This window comes from Coturnix japonica, unplaced genomic scaffold (assembly GCF_054131305.1).
Source record: "Coturnix japonica strain WE unplaced genomic scaffold, WE-NBRP24 Scf050, whole genome shotgun sequence".
Lineage (NCBI taxonomy): Eukaryota > Metazoa > Chordata > Aves > Galliformes > Phasianidae > Coturnix > Coturnix japonica.
Window position 1 is genome coordinate 1,249,722 of NW_028188953.1, and position 20,228 is coordinate 1,269,949.

The window sequence follows — 20,228 nt, forward strand, 5'->3', positions numbered from 1 at the left end:
AAATAGGATCCATCTCAAATATCCCCTTTTTCAGCAATAGGTGGAGTAGAGACTGTGAAGAAAAGCCTATGAGCTGCAAAGGGGTTGGAGGACCCTGCATAGAACCAGCTGGAAAAAGCAAATGAATTCCCCAGAGAGTCTCAAGTGGTTTATTGTGAGCTGGGAACCACCAGCCAATCCCATAGCGGGCCAAAATGCAAGATTTAATGGTTATTATTTTAAGCAGGTGGCCAAGAACATGCAGAAATCCTATTAAAGTGCAGCAAAAGGTGAAAACCAAAGTTCCCCAAAGCTTGGGGTGGCTTCGGAGATGTCCATAATTGCCTCCTTCCATTGCAGATGGGCCCACAATGATCTCAAGGTTTGACTTCTCCATGGGTTTAGGGCATCCCAGTGCCTTGCTGGAAGCAGAGCTGTAAGTTGTGAGCCACCCCAAACCTTAAAACCATGTAGTGTTATGGGTTTTCACCCCAGAGCATCGTGCCAGCTTGCTCTTGGATGAAGGGTTATCCATTCTCCCATAGGATTCATGCGTTCCCCAAAGTCTCCTGGACTCTGGTTGGAATTGGATCATCTTCTCAAACCAGATCTGAGCCCAATTTAATGTCAGTGGGGGGCCACCTCATGTCATTGGGGCCCACCAGACATCAACAGTTGGCACCCCACATGTCAATGGGGCCCACCTCACATCAATGGGGTGCTACCTCACGTCAATAGGGGCCACCCCATACATCAATGGGGCCCACCAGACATGACACATGGAGGATGTTGACGATGTTGAGGATGAGTTTCCTTTCCTTTGCACAGCAATGGCTGATTGGGAAGAGGGAGAATGAGGTTTTGATGCTGCTTTTCCTGAGTTATTCCACCCCTGGTCTTGATGAGCTGCTGTAAAAGCACCTTCAAGTGATTGTGGGGTTATCGGGGCAGTGAGAGGGAGCCCAGCTCCACCCAGAACCACGGCCGGAGCCGTTCTCCACCGAAGCGGGCCAGAGGAAAAGTGAAGATGGGGATTTGATTCTCCGCATCAAAAAACGCCACCTCGCCCCATTCGTAGTCCAGAGAGATGCGGATCTTTTTAGGAACCCTTGGAAGGTTCAGTGGGGTTGGAGGGGAGGTGAGGGCTCTGTTCTTGAAGCCCCATTGCTGCACAGCCCAGATCCCTTCATCAGGGTTAAAGCTGACGGCTCCTTTCCTCTGTAGGGACTCTCTGCTGACCCCGATGGCGCAGTACTGCCCTTCTGAGAGATCCACCACCCAGCAGTGCCTCCCAGAGGTGAAAGATTCACAACCCAACACACAGGGATCCACATCAAAGCGCTCGGGGCCATCGGGGGATTCCTGAAAGCTGTATTCCCATCTGACGCTCTTTTGGTCTTCGGAGAGGATGAGGCGAGGGTGGGCTGTATCCGGGTCCAGAGTCACGTTTACTATGGAAAAGAAAGAATTAAATCTATTTAACTCAGCTTTCCTTGAGATCTAATAGTGTGGTTTATCTCTGTGCAGCTTAAGGCTTAATAGCTTGACGTTCTACTTCCCCTGTACATAAATAGGGTCTCCAACACCTCCATGCAGGTCCAATATTTTCTACCTATATGTCTGATCTGGTTATTTCTACAATGGAGATATTTAAAGGAGGATTTGAGCTCTTGGATGGGGCCTGCAAGCAGAAACCCAATTAACCCAATGACTTACCCAACTTTTCTTCGCTTCTCCCTAAAAATGCATAATGAGAAGATGGATTATTAACTGTGACGCAGACTTAAATGAAATGTGATACCTAAAGAAGGGAGAAAAGGGAACTTACCATGTTCCTCAAAACATTTTACTAAAAAGAGAAAAAAAGAAGAAATTAGTTTTAATATATATATATTTCCTATTTACTGAGGAAGGTGTGTGGGTGCTCTGGAAAACCATGACCCATTTGTGGGCCTTGATGCTAACAGCCCATCTTATAACTTACATGGGGGTTAATTAACCCATTTTTGGGTTACTTTCTTGATACTGAAAGCCCATCTTTTAACTTACATGGGGTTTAACTGACCATTTGTGGGCTAGTGATGCTAAAAGCCCATCTTTTAACTTACACGGGGGTTAATTGACCCATTCCTGGGTTACTTCCTTGATGCTGAAAGCCCATCTTTTAACTTACGTGGGGGTTAATTGACCATTTGTGGGCTACTTCTTTGATGCTGAAAGCCCATCTTTTAACTTACATGGGGATTAATTGACCATCTGTGGGCTAGTGATGCTAAAAGCCCAACTTTTAACTTATATGGGGGTTAAATGAAAAAATGAACAATTATTTTAAGCTTAAGTCTGGTGGACTTCAAGCTTGATGGAGGCATGAGAAAATTCAATGCTACTTTCCTGGGTAGGCTGTAATTAATCCCATCATATAATTGGGTATGGGGGAGATCTGAAATATCTTCCATTTCAAACCAGCTTGAATTCAAGGTGCCTTCTCATCTTGTGCTGTTCTATGTGTAAATCTCCCAAAAACCCCCAAAATCTCTTCAGAGCCGAAGATGAGGAAGGAGACACTCACTTGCTTTCGCTTTGTAGTGCTCTGAAAAGAGAAATAACAGAAATGGTTATTTTTCTCTTCCCTTTGTGTTATTACTTCCCAAGATTCGGCTCTCAAAGCAAACCCATATTTCTATGCCTTATTATATACAACTCATTATGAAGTATAGTTATAATATATAACAGGTATATTATATATAACTCGTTATGAGTTATAATCACAACTTACCGAGCTCTGCAGTGAGTTCATCTGAAAACATAAGGATGAAATAAAGGATTTCCATTAAGTTTGGCACCAATGTGGTGTTATGGATCTTCCCAACGCACCAAAGTCCACTTCTGGGGGAGAAGTTTGATACTCACCAATTCTTCTCTCTTGTTTTTCTGAAGAAAAGAAGGAGAAAAGTAAGAAAGAATTGTTATATAGGTTTATATACCCATATACCCATGTACAACATGTACAACATGTATTCAAAACAGACTGTAAATTGAGTGTTTTGGTTTTGGGCAGAAAAATACTCACCAACTTCTGCGGAGAGTTCACCTTAAAAGAGAATAAAAACACTGAATTTCATTTTTTTTTTGTAATTAAAGTAAAAGTCATGATTTCACGCACAGGATCCCTGAATGGTGACATTCAATCACTGGGTATTTTTGCCATGGTTAACCAGAAAATAGGATCTAAAGTACATATAGACTATTTACTTGTATTCTATGGATATATCATGAATGGATGTGTTACATCTAATGGCGTATTATGGATTTCAGATATTCTTAGGTACATAAGAGAAGGATCCAAGCCTATAGGAAAACAGAATATGGGACCTAATGCTGTTTTTGGGCACCTGAATCCTCCCCCAGATTCTATCATGAACCAAATCCTAAACAACCCCAGTTGACCCCACAGGGCTCCTTGAAGACACTACAAATACAGGAGGAGATGGACACATACCAATTTTGGCATCACGTTCCTCTGAAAAGGGGGAAAAAGAGAAAAGAAAGGAAAGATCTGTGTATAAAAAAATGAAGAAATTATAATAACTGTGTATCAGTACAAGAGCTCCTGAAGAATTCCCATCCCATCAGCATGTTTATGGGGGATTCCTTCAGCCAAAGGGTTTTCCAGCAATAGAATGGCAATGATGCTTACCCGTCTCCAGATCACTCTCCTCTATGAACATAAAGGGAGGAAAAAAATAAGATCAGAATCCAAATTATCACTTATCCTACTGGAGAGAAGAAGGGAAGGAATCTCACTTACCAACTTCTTGACCCCTTAATTCCTCTAAAGAGAAGAGAACAAGCAAAATGTGAAACACACCATCACCGTTTGTGCCATAGATTATTACATCTCATTGCTATCCCATTCATTTTCCCTGTTATTTACCCCCAAAACCCTTTGTTCCATCCCATTTATCTCTTAAAATACCACGAGGCAAAGCAGGAAAATGAACAAAAAGAATATCCCAAAGTAGTTTTGTGGAAGGAAGGGGAAATAACTCACCGAGCTCTTCTGACAGCTTCCCTTAATAAGGAGAAAACAGAATCAGGTGTCAGCAGTAAATTTGGTCCTTCCAAATTTATTATATAAAATAATAATATATATATATATTATATATATACACATAATATATATATAAAATAATACATATATTATATACATGTGTTCTTCCCAAGGACGCTCAGATGGTCTTAATGGGGGAATTCAATGATACCAAACCCTCTGATATGGGCTGAAACCTTCATAACTGTATTTCTAAAAGAAATCCATCCCCTTTCCCTATTTTTTTCCCCCAAATCATTCAATTCCTCTCCCTTTTCTTCCTCCTCCCCAAACAATTCCATCTCATTTGCTCTTTTTCCCGACAAATAATTCCCCTTTCCCTTCCCCAAATTCCATTCCATTTTTTGTAAATAAATCCCCTCTATTTCACATTTTTCCCCCCAATATTTCCATTCTGTTCCATCTTTTTTGTCCAACCAATTCCATTTATTCCCATTTTTTCTCTAAATAATTCCATTCTGCTCCTCTTTCTTTCGAAGTCATTCCATATCCAACACAAAGCCAACAATGACAGCGCCCACAGCACCCAAACATCCCCAGAAACTGCATTTCTTAGCAAACCAAAGTGCCAACTTACTAATGAGGATGTCCTGTTCTCCTAAAAATTAAACAGAATAACAACAGAATTGAATGAATATCACCATTCCCTCCTATTTTGTGTTATTATTTCTATCATGTTCAGCAGAAAAGAGCCACCCAGTGTGTAAATAAGGAAATAAATAAACATGTTTCTCCTTATTTCCTCATTAAAGACATTTCTCTTTATTTCCTCATCTCTTGTTGTCTCATAAAGGACATTTTTTGGGGGGCAAACACTGAAATCTTGCATTTCCCATTGAAGGATTCACAGCCTTGTGATAAATAAAGGGACTTACGGGCATCGGAATCGCGGTCTTCTGCAAACAGAAGGGAAAAGAAAGGATTCATTTTCAGGAAAAAATAATAATTACACCCTTTCCAAAGCACTTATTTTATCAATATTGTGTTTAATCTCCACTTTTCCACCCCAAAACTGCATTTGTTTTGTTGCTGGATTTACAGATGGAAGGAAGGAAATGCACGTACCGAGCAGCTCAGTGAGGCGCCCTTGAAGCAAAACAGAGAGAAAAAGGAAAAGGGAAGAAAAAAGAACAAAAAAAAGAAGGAAAGAAAAAGAAAAACTAATTAGAAAAGAAATATTAGTCCAAGACAGCACTTTTTCTTAGTTAAAAACAGCACTTTTTAACACCAGTGATAGAGAAATAAAGGACTGAGATACAGATTTTGTTGGGCTGAACCCAAAACAAAGTGTTGACATCACCATTCAGGTTCCCACACGTTTAATGACAGATTCTTGAGGGAAAAAATTCAATTTTCATGACTTTTCCCCCTTTTCATTCAGTTTTTCATCAAGGAAGTGAAACTGTTTCCTTCCAGCCCCAAAATGGCCCTTTTTTTCCAATAGGAAATGCTCTATTCAGTATGCAAGATTTAAAATACTCCTCGTTTAGTTTAAGTGAAAAAAAAAAGCCAAACCCTCAAATAATAGAGCTTATTTGTTAAATTACAGAGATTTTCCATCATAAAAATAGAGAAAATAACACTCACTTATCTCTGCTTCGTATTCCCCTGGAAGGAAATAAAAGGACAAAGAAATAGGGATACTGCTTTTGTACCCACGTTGCATCATTGTGTTACTATTCATCCTAAGATTCTTATTTTATTCTTATTACTCCCATTGTTACCTTCTGTTTTGAAATATCGCTAATGTCAAATAAATATAGTAGAAAATATGTTAAAATCCATGTTGTGGGGATGAAGCCCAGTACAGCTTTGGGGTGGCACTTACTGATTTTCAGATCACGTTCCTCTGTAAATAAGAGAGAAATAAAGAGAGATTAGAGCCCAACTGTGCTCTGTCCTCAGTGCAGACATTCAGGTTCATTTTGAGGTGTCTTTTTGGCTCAAAATCTGTGTTTTTGGGTCTATTTATTCACTTGAGCCTTTGCTTTGAAATGTCAGTCAAATGGAAATTCCCCCGTCCCATTCAAAACTTCAAAAATGTAAAGGAAAACAACCCAAAACCAACCCAACTGTGCCAAAGGGAAGAGGAAGGGAAGAGGAAGGGAGGAGGAAGGAAGGAAGAGGAAGAAAAAAGGAAAGACAGAGGAAGGAAAGAGAGGAAGGAAGAGGAAGGAAGAGGAAGGAAAGAGGAAGGGAAGGGGAAGGGAAGGGGAAGGAAAGGGGAAAGAGGAAGGAAAGAGGAAGGGAAGGGGAAGGAAAGGGGAAAGAAAAAGGAAGGAAAGAGGAAGGAAAGAGAGGAAGGGAAGAGGAAGGAAGGAGGAAGGAAGATGAAGGAAGAGGAAGGAAAGGAGAAGGGAAGGGGAAGGAAAGAGGAAGGAAAGAGGAAGGAAAACAAGGAAAGATAGGAAGGAAAGAGGAAAGAAGAGGAAGGGAAGGGGAAGGGAAGAAGAAGGGAAGAGAATGGGAAGAGGAAGGGAAGAGGAAGGAGAAAAAAAAAGCCATACAAAAAATCCCCCCAAAAAAGAAAAATATGGGAACAAACCCAAGGAGGGAAATTCCTTACCGAGTTCTGCTGCGTGTTTCCCTTAAAATAAAGAGAAATGTGAATTAAATGATATGGATCTTTTTCTGGTGACATCGCTGACCAATGCAAACACATCCAGATTAATCAATATTATGAAGAATACTATAAATTCATAAATATTATGAGGAATATTATGAAGATATTATAAATTCATAAATATTATGAAGAATATTAAGAATATATATCAGCTCTAGAATTAAAACAGGTTTTTGGTGGTTTCAGCACATTGAAGCATCAAAACAACATTATTAGGTTTAACTCTTAACAGGGAAAATTAAAGGCACTTACGAAGTTTTCTATCGTAGTCCCCTAAAAATAGGCAGAAATAAGGGATTATTATATATCTGATGAACCATTTTTTGCGTAAATTGATAGGAAAGAGACTTACCAACTTCTGCAGTGAGTTCCCCTTAAAAGAGAGATGGAAAAAAAAATGTTATTTCCAGGTTTAGCCTTTTTTTTCTGTTAATTCATTGACAATCAGTGGCGATTTATGAGTTATTTGATAACAACTTCACATTGGACAGAGGCATTTTTAATGCATTTTTTCCTTTTAAATGATGGAAGCAAATGCCTCACATACCTATTTTGGTGTGACGCTCTCCTATAGGAAGAAAAAAGCCATTGGGGGTTATTTGTCATCGTTTTTACTTTCCACATTTAAACCTTTTTACAATTAATTTGGTGATGAAGGTGATTTTGCTTTGATAGGGTCTGTAGCTCCAATTATTTGGTGTTAATCTGGGGGTTTTCATCTTCTTCTGCCTTTAGGATTTAGTTAGTTTATAATCAGGTCAATGAAACACGTGGAAAAAGGCAGAAATAAGTAAATGTATAATAATAATAATATAATGTATATGTATTATAATATATATAACATAAATTATCACATTATTTTATTATATATATATTATATATATATATATTAAATTATACTATTATATTACATTATACACATATACATATATTATACATATTATATACATATATAATATAAAATATTATATATAATATATACTGTACATTATATATATTACATATTATATGATTATTATATACTAGATACTATATATATTATTATATATTACATATGTGTATGTATCATATATTATAAATAATACATATAGTATAGAGTATATAATAATCATATATGTAATGTAATATATGATATGTTATTATATGTATTATATGTTATACGTTATATGTTTTATATATATAAAAATATATTAAAAATACATATATTATGTAATAATATAATATATATTATGTATTATACCCCATCCAATAATAACAGTTAATATAAAAATATACATAGGCAGACATCGATGTACAATAAAAACAATTAACAAAGTGCTACAACAATATGTATAGACAGCAATAATAATACTGATACATAATACTACTAATAAATAATAATTAAGAAACACACTAAAAGGAAACGGACTTACCAAGTTCCACTGTAAATAGCCCTGAGGGTGGAAAATACCGTCAAATTCCATTTTATTACTGAAATACCCCTGAGATTTTCCTTCCAACCCCTCAAAATCTGGCTCAACTTTCCCCCATATCTTCGAGAGACCCCAATTTTATTGGAATTAAGGAATTCCGGCCTCATTTTAGTGCCGAAACAGCAGAAAATGACCCAAGTTGGAGGTACCCCCACATAGAGCATCACTTACTGATCGTTGCGTCGCACTTTGCTATAAAAAATAAGAAGAAAAATGAGTAAAAGGAGAATTTGATCAGTTTTCGGATTATTCTAGCGCAAAGCTGACCTCAGTTAATTGCTTTACTTCCATCCATCCATAAATAATTTCATGTATTATATGGGAATGGGGGAAAAAATGGCTTACCGAGTTCAGATGTCAGTTTGCCTAAAAAAGGGAGAAATTGAAGTTAATTTTAAATCAGATCCCTTCATTTCCTTCATGGGGACATCAGAAATCAATAGGGAGATCTATTCTATATTAAATATATCTCCTGATTCACACACAGGGCAGGTAATGGTAATAAGGTCAATGGGCATTATAGCACAATACGCCATAGCAATATATAGCGTAATAAAACAGGATAGGAAATGGGGAAGAAAACCACTGATTCAGGCAATACACCCATTTAGGAGCAATGTAAGGGGTTAGGTGGAAAAACTCAAAGTTTGGGGAAAAAAGGAGAGGTTTTAGGGGCACGCTGAGGAAAATCCACGTCTTCAATCAGATTTTAATCAGGAATAAAATGGCACTCACGGAGCTTTGAGTCGCGGTCCCCTAAATAGGGCAAAAAAGAAGGAAAAAGGGTTAAAATCTATATTTTTTACACAGCCCTCCTGCCCCAAGACAACAGCTCTGCTCACTGCAGTGCTCATTTTGCCCATTTCCCCCAATTTTATTTGATTAGAAATGAATGTGAGTTCCCATTTTTAAGGGCTTTCAGCCCAAAACCGCATAGGGATTTAACGGCGCCACTCACTCACCCAGCAATGAAGTCAGTCTGCCTATCAAATAGGGGGAAAAAAAGGATAATTTTAATTAAAACAGAAAAAAAAAAAAAAGGAAGTCTAAGAAAACAAAGAAACGGTTCAGATTGGGGAAGAAAAGGACTTACGTATTTCTGCTGATAGTTTGGCTGCAAAGAGGAAAAATCAACAGGATTAATGACTTTTATCAGTCATCTCTCCCCCAAATAAAAGGGTTTTGGCCCCAAAAAAGTGACACTCACTGATTTTCCTATCGCGTTCCTCTGGGAAAAGAAGAGAAAGAAGACAAATAATATTAAACCTTCTCTTTTCTTTCACCCATTGGCCCCAACACACTCAGATCACTGCTTTTATTTTTAACTTCTCAGTCTATAAAAGCTCAAAAAACAAAGTTGTTTTGTTTTTTGTTTTTTTGTGGTTTTTTTTTTTTTTTTTTGCAGACCAGAAGTTCATTTTCCACAGGAAACGTCCAAATATTCTTAAATAGTCTTAAAAATACCCCAAATCTTCTTAAATATGGGGGAGGAAAAACATCTCCACTCACTGAGCTTTGTGTCAACGTCACCTGAAAGCAAAGAGAGAAAATAAATGGAGAAATGCAGAGCAACCCAAACCCAACCAAAAATGTCATTTCTCGCCTCCTTTCTCTATACTTTTTGCACTTCTAAATATTTTACCCATTTCTTGCATTTCTTTTTCCCATTTTTGAGCTTTATTCCCAATTCTTCTTATTGGTATTTTAAAAACAAAGCTTATTGAGGACTTATCTTCTTTCATTCACCCTCTCTTCAAGCAGAGGAAACCCCAAACCCTTCACACATATGCATATGTATGCAAATATATGCAAATACACACAAACATACACAAATACACACGAATATACACATATATATGAATCAATGAGCACATATATAGCAATTAACGAGTACATATATAGCAATTAATGAGCACACACATAGGAATGATTATATGCATATACACACTTTCATATGCATAGTTTCCTATTTCACACCCAGCAATATTGAAGAATTAAGGATAATTTAAAGGAAATAAACCTTACCAAGATCTGATGTGAGCTTCCCTTAAAACAAAGAAATAGATTAACATTAGTTTCAATTATAAGGCATAATAAAATGCATTACCTTATTCCCCCCCAAGCATGAACCCAGCACATCCAATGAATTAAATGGAAGGAAAATGGCACTTACTGATTTTCCTATCGCGTTCCTCTGGAAGAGAAAATAAAAGGAAACACTGTCAGAATTCCCTTGTGCTCACGATGGAACCACCTTCCAATTTGTCATTGCAGTTTGGAATGGTTGGACCCTCCTTCCAGCCCAGGTTGGGTTACACGTGTGTGTGTTCATGGGAGGAATAAGTATTTTTCCTCCTTAAAAAACCCAACAGTGAAACAAAGCAGAAAGGAAAGGAAGGCACTCACCAAGCTCTGCAGTCAGATTGTCTTTAGAAAGAGAAAGAAAGAACCATTCTCATGAGCTTCACCCTCCCTTGGATCAGAACACGGCACCATTCTACACCCAACACCCGCCCCTCCTGCAATCTCTCTGCTCTTTCTGTGCCATTTTGTTGGTTTTTACCCCCATAAATCATGTGAAAAGAGGGAGAAAAACCCCATGGGAACCAACTCAAGCTGCATAAAACCGTTTGATGGGAGGCACAAATAGGAGTGTATGACCACACATGACTTACCGATCTCAGCCGCGAGTTCCCCTTAAAACAGAGAAATACATCAGAATACACATTAAAAGGGCTAGATTTGCTGGATGTTGTTCTCTGGCCAACCCTGAGCCCTCCCATGGAGGACACTCACCATCTTCTGTGTCACATTCCTCTGAAAACAACAGAGAAATGGACATGGGTTAATCCTGGGAGCTCTCAAGGAGTGAAAAGAACCCCCCAAATACCCCAAACCTTGGCCCTCCTCCTTCAGTTCTGTGTCCTGATTCCATATAGGTATCAAATGTGGATAAACTGAAGGGCTGAAGGGCTTATTCCAATCCCCATTATTACATAGAGGGGCATCTTTCCACCTTGATAAGAACCCCAAAGCACTCACCAAGCTCTGTGTCGCTCTCTTCTAAATGGAATAAGAGAAAAGCACACACACGTTGGTCATCACTGATGGTAAAGGTGTAGAAACGCACGTTCAGATTGAGGATAATAAGCAACTTACCAAAATCTTCCGTTAGCTTCCCTTAAAACAGAGGAATTCATGTTAATTCGGGCCCTCCACACCCATATCTTACAATGAAGGAGGAGGAAAAAAGGGCACTCACTGATTTTGGCGTCCCATTCTTCTAAAAGAGAGACAGAGAGAACACTCAGCCCTACACCCTTGTATTTGGGTGATGCAGAAGTCACCTCCAGAGGCACTTCTGCACTAATTCAATGTTTTTCTATTGAAAACAACAGCCCCAAAATCGCACTGTTTATGAGTTTATTTCATGTGGGCTTGGTTTTCATGTGTTTAAAATAGGGGGCAGTAAAAATGCAAGGGAAGAATAAAGGAAATGGGTATCAGCGGGGGGTACATCCATCCAGTTCTATACACAGAAAGGGAGTTTTTGATGGTAAAAGGAAGAGAATCACTCACCAAGATCCGCGTTCCTCTTCCCTGAATAAGAAAAAATATGGGAAAAATGGGGAAAAGAACCATATCTGGAACACTGCTTTGCTGATAAATACCACTTTCTGAGCTCTACCTGATGCCATCATCACGTCCTCTTCCCAATTAAACCACTTCCAAATGCCTGCCTGATGGGAGAAGAAGAGAAGTCATTAAGAGATCACAATTAAGGACAAACAGATCTGGAATCTCCCACCTTCCTGATGCCCAGAACACATTTGCTCATAGGAATAAATGGGATAAGGGTATAAATATTTGGGGTCACTGATGATTTATGTTGCTTTTCTCAGTTCATCAACTTGGTCTACATTGGGAGGACTGGTGAAATTGAGGATGAGATGATTTATAACTGAATAAAAGGAATCTGCTGACCCCTAAAGGGGCACATAAATAGCCCAGCCCTCAGGTATCTCTGTTAGTTGCCCACAGCACCATGAACTCCTCCCTATCCCACATGCAAACCACACCAGGAAGTTGTTACGAGTTCATCCCTACGTTCATAACAGCATCAATGTCCTAAAAGCACTAGAAATTCCTATTTGTTACAGCAGTGGAGGTGAGAAAGCTTTAAAAAAGCAAAAAGCCCATAGGAAATGCAGAAATCTTGATGAGAAAAAGCAACAAATCGCACAGGAAAGGCAACAGATCTCATAGGAAACATCAATCCCTTTTTGTCTGCTGTCTTCTACCCCTGTCGATCCTATTGGGGTCTCAATCAGATAAATGCTGTTATGAGAACCTAAATTAGTGCCAAGAAAGCAAAGGAAGCAGCCCCAATGTTTACTGTGTTGTATTTTCCTAAGGGAAAAATAACACAGAAGGACTCTTTAAACCTTCGCCTGCTTTCCAGTACTGTCAGATTCAGGTGCATGATCCTAAAAGGTTGTTTTGCTCCATGCTACCGCAAACGGATCACGTTTCTCCTGTATATCCAAGATCCCATAGAGCCAATAGGATCCCCCCAAATCCTGAGCTGTGGGAAGAAAGAGAAAGTCTTACCCCAGACCTGCACCGTAATCACGTTGCGGTTGCTTCGCTCCTTGGTGCTGTGATGGTCACGTCTGTTGGGGGGCTGGAGATTTTTGGCAGCTCCCAGTTTGTCCCAGGACTTCAGGAAATAGGTATTTAGGATTGCTGGAGGGTTTACGTGTCCGTAGGGAGCTGGAAGGATCATTGTAGACACAACAGCTGTGCTGGCAGAAGAGGGACGTTCCCAGAGCCTAATTATAGCCAAGCTAAATGCTGAGGATGGAAGGAGGGCTGGGGGAGGGATGGGGATCCCTATATAGACAGCAACAGGTTTCTGCAGAGAGGGGTAGAAATGGAGGGTTGACTTGGTCGCCTCTCTGCTAACGGCCATAGGTTGGTTGGTGGATGTGGTTTGTGAGTAGACCCCAATTCCAAATGGGGCAGCATTGGTTTCTGGGCACCAGTGGGGCAGCAGCCACTCCTGGCCCCAAATAACGTGGCAGCATCACTTAGCATCGTCCTAAAATAAAGACATATGAGATGAGCTCGTGTCTTCTCCCTTCTGCCCCTATCTCATCAGAGGGGACCTCTTCCCATACCCACAATTTCTCATCATTTGGGATTATTTCATCCTCCCAGCTTCCTTTTATCAGCCAAACAAGCATGAAAATGCAGAGCACTCCCAGAGATAAACTCCTATTCCTTCATGGTTGTTTCTTTTAGCTGCTGATCAACATGAGATGATATGAAGTTCATAAAAGATGTCTAAAATTGCTGATCTCACTCTGAATGAAGTCACGGTGCGATCTTTGTTAATGAATTGCTGCCTCAGAAATAAAGAATGAAGGATGTGTTCAATATAGCAATTTCAGAAGGGATTTAACAACCTCCAAACCCAAAAAGGGGATGGGTGGATGGAGAAGGGCTTTGTTATGGTGATAGAAAGGGTGTAGACGGGTTTTCCCTTGGAATTATGTGGCCATTGGCTCCAATTTGAGCTCTTCATGTCACTCGGAGCTTTAGGAACGCGAATCCTCTCGCTGTGATCCAACCAGAAAACCCTGGAAGAGATTCCTTCATCCCTGGAGAGCTGACGTTCACCTTTGCCATTTGAGCTCTCCATATCTGGAACGTCAGGAGTGAAACCTAAGACTCTTGAGCTCACAGGGGCCGTAAAAACCACATCGCGGCGTCCAACAAATGGCTCCTTACCTACGGGGTCATCCAAGTTAATCATTTCCATTATGGTTTCTTGCTGAGTCATGCCTATTTTGGGGTAATTTTCTGCGTTTTGAGGCATGTTGGCACTTTCCATTGCAGTTCTTGCTAAGCCATGCCTATTTGGGGGCAATTTTCTGCATTTTGAGGCATGTTGGTAATTCCTATTGCAGTTCTTGCTGATTCATGACTATTTTGGGACAATTTTCTGCGTTTTAAGGCATGTTGGCACTTCAAGATGTGTTATATCTGGCTCTGGAAGCATCTCTTGGCTTCAAGATGTGTTATTTCTGGTTCTGGAAGCATATTTTGGCTGGATGATGCCAAAAAACTGAATCAAAATTAAAAGCTTTAATTTAGTTAAATTTAATTTAATTAAAAGGCTTTAAAAGGGCTAAAACTGAATTCTTTCCTGCTTCAGGGATTTCTCTGTGCAAATGGGGATAAAAAAAACGTAATGTTAGGGGATAAAAAATGTTAGGGGATAAAATCAAGGTGAAAAGGCAAAACTGCCTATTGGGGAAAAGAAAAAGAGGATTAAATAACAACAAATGTGAAATAAAATGCTCTACCCACACATCGTATCCCTGCAGAGGCAGATAAAAGCTTCCCCTGATCGCCTCTAAAGCCCGTTCGCCGCCATCTTGCGGCCGCCATCTTGCGGCCGCCATCTTGTCTCCACCCACCCGGTGTCTACTTCCGCTTCCGCCGGAAGTTCCCGCCCTCTTTCTCTCTCCGCGCTGGCGGCCATTACGGGTGGCTGAAGCGGGACCGGGCCGGGCCCTTTGATTGAATCCGCCGCCATCCTCCCTTCCTACCGCCGCCATGACGGAACAGATGACTCTACGGGGTACCCTGAAGGGCCACAATGGGTGGGTGACGCAGATCGCCACCACTCCGCAGTTCCCGGACATGATACTCTCCGCTTCGCGGGGTGAGGGCCGCGATTGAAGGGGTTCGGGCCTAGTCTGAGGTGGGGAATAGGGGAGGGGGGGAGGGGAGGAACTATGGGGTCTATGGGGGGGAGAGTGATGGGGGGAGGTCATTAGTGGTAGGGGAGGGGAAGAATGGGGGGGAAAGGGGGAAATGGAGGGGGAATAGAGGAGACCATCAGTGGTAGAGGAGGGGGGAGAGGGTGGGGGGAGGAACTATGGGGTCTATGGGGGGAGTGATGGGTGGAGATCATTAGTGGTAGAGAAAGGGGCAGAGAGGGAAGCATAGTTGGGATAGGGGGAGATGGAAGGGGGATAGGGGAAGACCATCAGTGGTAGAGGAGGGGGGCAGAGGGGGAAGTATAGGGGGGAATGGGGTTGATGGAGGGGAGAAAGGGGGAGACCAGTGGTAGAGGAGAGAGAAGCATGGAGAGGAAAGGGGGAGATGGAGGGAGGATAGGGGGAGACCATCAGTGGTTGGGTAGAGGGAAGTATGGGGGAGATAAGGGGAAATGGAGGGGGGATAGAGGGAGACCATCAGTGGTAGAGGAAGGGGGTAGAGAGGGAAGCATGGGGAGGAAAGGGGGAGATGGAAGGGAGAAAGGGGGGATAGGGGGAGACCATCGGTGGTAGAGGATGGGGGTAGTGAGGGAAGCATGGGGGAGATGGAGGGGAGGAAGGGGGGATGGGGGAGACCATCAGTGGTAGAGGAGAGGGACAGAGAGGGAAACGGGGGGGGTAAAGGGGGACATGGAGGGGAGATAGAAAGGGGGGATGGGGGAGACCATCAGTGGTAGAGGAGGGGGGCAGAGACGGAAGCATGGGGGGGAAAGGGGGAGATGGAGGGGGGATAGGGGGAGACCATCGGTGGTAGAGGAGGGGAAGAATGGGAGGGAAAGGGGGAGATGGAGTGGAGAGGGAAAGGGGGGATAGGGGGAGACCATCAGTGGTAGAGAAGGGGGCAGAGAGGGAAGCATGGGGGGGAAAGGGGGGATAGGGGGAGGCCATCAGTGGTTGGGTAGAGGGAAGTATAGGGGAGATGGAGGGGGGATAGAGGGAGACCATCAGTGGTAGAGGAGGGGGGTAGAGAGGGAACATGGGGCGGAAATGGGGGGGATAGGGGGAGACCGTCAGTGGTAGAGGAGGGGGGTAGAGAGGGAAGCATGGGGGGGGTGGGGGGAGATGGAGGGGGGATAGGGGAGACCACCAGTGCTAGAGGAGGGGGGAGAGAGGGAAGCATAAGGGGGATGGGGGATAGGGGGAGATGGAAGGGAGAAAAGGGGGATAGGGAAAGACCATCGGTGGTAGAGAAGGGGGCAGAGAGGGAAGCATAAGGGGGATAGGGGGATAGGGGGAGATGGAAGGGAGAAGGGGGATAGGGGGAGACCATCGGTGGTAGGGGAGGGGGGCAGAGAAGGAAGCATGGGGGTGAAAAGGGGGAGATGGAGGAGGGATAGGGGGGATGGGGGGAGACCATGAGTGGTGGAGGAAGGGGAAGAATGGGGGGGAAAGGGGGAGATGGAGGGGAGAAAGAGGGGATAGAGGGAGTCCATGAGTGGTGGAGGAAGGGGGCAGAAAGGGAAGTATGTGGGGGGAAAAGGGGGAGGTGGAGGGGGGATAGAGGGAGATTATCAGTGGTAGAGGAGGGGGGCAGAGAGAGAAGCATGGGGGGGATAGGGGGAGATGGAGGGGGGGTAGAGGGAGACCATCAGTGGTAGAGGAGGGGGCATGGGGGGGGGGAAGAGGGAGGGGAAAGGGGGGATAGGGGGAGAACAGCAGTGGTTGGGGGTGGGAGAGGGTGGGGGGTGGAACTGTGGGGCCTATGGAGGGGAGAGTGATAGGGGGAAAGCATCAGTGGTAGAGGTGGGGGGAGACAGGGAAGCTTGGGGAGGGGGGGGGGAATGGAGAGATGGAGGGGAGACCATCAGTGGTAGAGGAGAGGGGCAGAGAGGGAACATGGGGGGTAAAGGGGGAGATGGAGGGGAGAGATAAAGGGGAGGGATAGGGGGAGACCATCAGTGGTGGAGGAAGGGGACAGAAAGGGAAGCATGGGGGGGATAGGGGGAGACCATCAGTGGTAGAGGGGCAGAGAGGGAACCATAAGGGGGGGAAAGGGGGGAGATGGGGGTGCAGGGTGGGGAGATCCCTGTGCATGAGGATATGGGGAGGGTGTTGGGCTGAGAGGAAAGGGGTGCAGTGCCTCTGTGTTACCCCCATGTTGCTATTGGGGAATTAAAGCCCGGTGAGGACAGGAATATGAGAAGGGATGGAGCTGAAGGTGCTGCCTTTTAACTCCCCTTTCCCAGACAAAACCATCATCATGTGGAAGCTGACCCGAGATGAGACCAACTATGGGATCCCGCAGCGCGCCCTGCGCGGCCATTCGCACTTTGTCAGCGACGTGGTCATCTCCTCTGATGGGCAGTTTGCACTGTCGGGTTCCTGGGATGGCACCTTGAGGCTGTGGGACCTCACCACGTGAGTCTTGGGGACAAAAAGGGCTTTGGGATGGGGGGGTTTGGGGCAGAGCTGGGCTCTGTGCTTTGTTTGGGTGTTGGGGTATGTGGTACAGGGTGAAAATGAGGTGATTATGTCTCAGGTTTGGAGATAAATCCTGTTGGGAGGGAGAACCAAAGTGATTCCTCCTTCAGCTCATTCTCCCAGTGATTATATCAGACACAACCTGCTGATCCTCCGGGATCTGAGGACACGTCCTGCAATTATGATGGGAGAGAAAAGCAGGTGGAGCAGCAGAGGGGGATTTGGTTCTTCCTTTACAATCACTGTGGGGTATAGACAGGAGAACAAGCAAGCTTTTCCTTCAGTGTGATTATGGGGTACAGAGTTTGGGGTGAGGTTGGAGCACCTTCATCTCCTTGACTGTGATTGTGGGGATACCGAAGGAGAAGAAAGGAAGCAGAGCTACCCCAACCCTCCATAAGGGTTCAGCATTTACACTGCTGCGTGTCCACAGAAGCTTGAGTTTTATATCCTTAAAACTCATGATTATTCCAATCCTGGATCTAAAGCTTTGGCAGCCTTTAATTCCCCTTTGGAAAGAGGAAACACCCCTCCTCATCCACATGGAAGGCACAGATTGCTCCATTCAATCTTACTTTCCCCTTCTATCAGTTGAGTTCATTAAGTCACAGCACAATCTCAATTTAAGGGAGGGTTAATTAAGTTAATTATGGTTTTCTGAGCTTTGTCCCTCCTGTTTTTAACCCTCCTGTTGTCCCTACAGAGGAACCACCACCCGCCGCTTTGTTGGCCACACTAAGGATGTACTGAGCGTCGCCTTCTCCTCCGACAACCGTCAGATCGTTTCGGGCTCCAGGGATAAAACCATCAAACTCTGGAACACTTTGGGTGTCTGCAAATACACGGTGCAGGTGAGACAACAGATCTGAGCTTCCACATTATGAGAATCAACCTCTTTCTATTCATTCCTGAGTCTCTATTCCCACATTTCTCTTTGCTTTGTTGCTTTTGATCCATAATCCACACCTCCCAGCTCCATCCTAATGATTATAAGTGACACAGTGTCTGCTGACCTCTGTTTTTTAGGGGGGGGTTGAGGACACGTCCTGCAATTATGAGGGGCTCAGGGAGCAGTGGGATGTAGCAGCTCGGAATGGGGATGCTTTTCATTGCTCTCAACCCAACACTGTTCTCTCCTTAGGACGAGAGCCACTCTGAGTGGGTTTCCTGCGTGCGCTTCTCCCCCAACAGCAGCAACCCCATCATTGTGTCCTGTGGTTGGGACAAGCTGGTGAAGGTAAGGTGAGAAGAGCAGCTCCTCTGGGGTCTGCAATGTTCTGGATAGGATTTGAGCGGTGATAATTAAAGGGTTTGGTTTTTTTTCCTCCCCCATATATCTGACCCTGTCACATTTATCCTCATCTAGGTTTGGAACTTGGCTAACTGCAAGCTGAAGACAAACCACATCGGTCACACGGGATATCTGAACACAGTGACTGTCTCTCCTGACGGCTCCCTCTGTGCTTCTGGAGGCAAGGTAAACCCTAAGGGAAAGCAGAGGCTGAATTGAAGCCTATTTTGGTGTCCTCACAGCTCAGTGCTGTTCCTGTGACCATCATCTCAGTCACAAATTGATGCTGTTTCCAAGCTGGAAGGTTTTAGGATGGGCAACTGGAACAAAGCCACAGGTTTGATGATTACCTTTGATTTCTTTTTGCTGCCTGCCCCCAGGATGGCCAGGCCATGCTGTGGGACCTGAATGAAGGCAAGCACCTGTACACCCTGGATGGAGGGGACATCATCAACGCGTTGTGCTTCAGCCCCAACCGCTACTGGCTCTGTGCTGCCACCGGCCCCAGCATCAAGATCTGGGTATGTGACATCCCCATTTCCCCCCTCCCAAAGAATCATCCTTCTTATCCCATGGCTTTGGAGGCAGTGTTGTGGTCAAAATCCTCACCCTGCCACACAGATCTCTTGGTTCGGAGCCCTTTTGGTTGTATGGGATGGGTCACACTGGTGGCACCATCATCCCCTGCACATTGGAGGGTGGTGTGGGGCACAACCACCACTCTGCTGTGATGAAACTTCAATGCCATCTGACTGCATCCCCGTGCGGAAACACAGAGGCTGTTTCTGAGCACCCTGAGCCCATTCTGAGTTAGAAGGGTTTGGTTTGGCTACAACAATATCCCTGCAGGATCTCACTCTCTCTTCTGTCCCACACAGGACCTGGAAGGCAAAATCATCGTGGATGAGCTGAAGCAGGAGGTGATCAGCACCAGCAGCAAAGCTGAGCCTCCCCAGTGCACCTCTCTGGCGTGGTCTGCAGATGGGCAGGTAGAAACATCTCCTTGCTCTGTTCACTGCTCCTCCAGCACCTCTGCTTTGGGGAGCTGCCTTCTGAGCTCTTTATATTAATACCCTAAGGGCTGATTTCTATCTTTTCACCATCCAATTTCTCCATTTCTCTCCTCAGACTCTGTTTGCTGGCTACACAGATAACCTCGTCCGAGTGTGGCAAGTCACCATTGGAACCAGATGAGGACGTGGTAACAACACACAGATTTTATGCACAAAACTCAATAAAAAAGAGCACTCTCTTGAGCTCATGGCTGCCTTATGTCCCATTCTGGACTTGCCCCTGCTGTGCCCACAACTTTAAAGATGGGGACATCAGTGCTCTCCTCCCATGTGTGGAAGAAGGGACCTGAGCCCTTTCAGTGATAGCAGCCCACAGTGAGTGCACACAACAGAGCCATGGCCAGATAGAAAACGACCACCACCACCACAAATAGAGGCACTAAAGATGCTGGGAGTGCAGGAGAGGT

At 43.8% G+C, this 20,228-nt stretch overlaps 2 protein-coding genes across 30 annotated transcripts; one reads left to right on the plus strand and one right to left on the minus strand.

Annotated features, from left to right (window-relative positions):
- Window positions 1–133: 133 nt before the first annotated feature.
- Window positions 134–14,659, minus strand: LOC107321541 (uncharacterized). 29 transcript variants are annotated; one of them, XM_085532814.1, is made up of 39 exons: window positions 14,561–14,659; window positions 12,797–14,297; window positions 11,874–11,925; window positions 11,765–11,785; window positions 11,448–11,468; window positions 11,228–11,365; window positions 10,982–11,002; window positions 10,861–10,881; window positions 10,592–10,612; window positions 10,359–10,379; window positions 10,211–10,231; window positions 9,695–9,715; window positions 9,393–9,413; window positions 9,279–9,299; window positions 9,148–9,168; window positions 8,921–8,941; window positions 8,531–8,551; window positions 8,357–8,377; window positions 8,126–8,146; window positions 7,261–7,281; window positions 7,066–7,086; window positions 6,966–6,986; window positions 6,657–6,677; window positions 5,919–5,939; window positions 5,678–5,698; window positions 5,156–5,176; window positions 4,966–4,986; window positions 4,668–4,688; window positions 4,031–4,051; window positions 3,788–3,811; window positions 3,677–3,697; window positions 3,479–3,535; window positions 3,050–3,070; window positions 2,890–2,910; window positions 2,756–2,776; window positions 2,549–2,569; window positions 1,808–1,828; window positions 1,696–1,716; window positions 134–1,430 (listed from the first exon to the last, which is right to left on the minus strand). In XM_085532814.1, exons 3-39 carry the CDS (start codon window positions 11,884–11,886, stop codon window positions 919–921), a joined length of 1,416 nt encoding a protein of 471 aa, XP_085388940.1. In that variant the 5' UTR covers window positions 11,887–11,925; window positions 12,797–14,297; window positions 14,561–14,659; the 3' UTR covers window positions 134–918. The 29 variants fall into 29 exon arrangements, 25 of the variants coding, with proteins under 25 accessions (XP_085388940.1, XP_085388945.1, XP_085388943.1 ...); XM_085532819.1 differs by having other exon boundaries at window positions 12,797–12,958; window positions 14,561–14,578; XM_085532817.1 differs by lacking the exon at window positions 14,561–14,659 and having other exon boundaries at window positions 12,797–12,958; window positions 13,979–14,554.
- A 48-nt stretch (window positions 14,660–14,707) lies between these two features.
- On the plus strand, window positions 14,708–20,009 carry RACK1 (receptor for activated C kinase 1). The gene is made up of 8 exons (XM_015878561.3): window positions 14,708–14,918; window positions 17,223–17,394; window positions 18,161–18,308; window positions 18,599–18,694; window positions 18,824–18,934; window positions 19,129–19,269; window positions 19,627–19,737; window positions 19,877–20,009. Exons 1-8 carry the CDS (start codon window positions 14,810–14,812, stop codon window positions 19,940–19,942), a joined length of 954 nt encoding a protein of 317 aa, XP_015734047.1. The 5' UTR covers window positions 14,708–14,809; the 3' UTR covers window positions 19,943–20,009.
- Window positions 20,010–20,228: the final 219 nt, after the last annotated feature.

Coding starts and splice junctions, on each gene's coding strand:
- LOC107321541 (XM_085532814.1), bottom strand. Junction 5,699..5,918: donor GGAACGTGATCTGAAAATCA/GTAAGTGCCACC, acceptor ATTTCCTTCCAG/GGGAATACGAAGCAGAGATA. Junction 3,071..3,478: donor GGAACGTGATGCCAAAATTG/GTATGTGTCCAT, acceptor TTCTCTTTTAAG/GTGAACTCTCCGCAGAAGTT.
- RACK1 (XM_015878561.3), top strand. CDS start 14,810: ATGACGGAACAGATGACTCTACGGGGTACCCTGAAGGGCCACAATGGG. Junction 17,395..18,160: donor AGGCTGTGGGACCTCACCAC/GTGAGTCTTGGG, acceptor TTGTCCCTACAG/AGGAACCACCACCCGCCGCT. Junction 18,309..18,598: donor TCTGCAAATACACGGTGCAG/GTGAGACAACAG, acceptor TTCTCTCCTTAG/GACGAGAGCCACTCTGAGTG.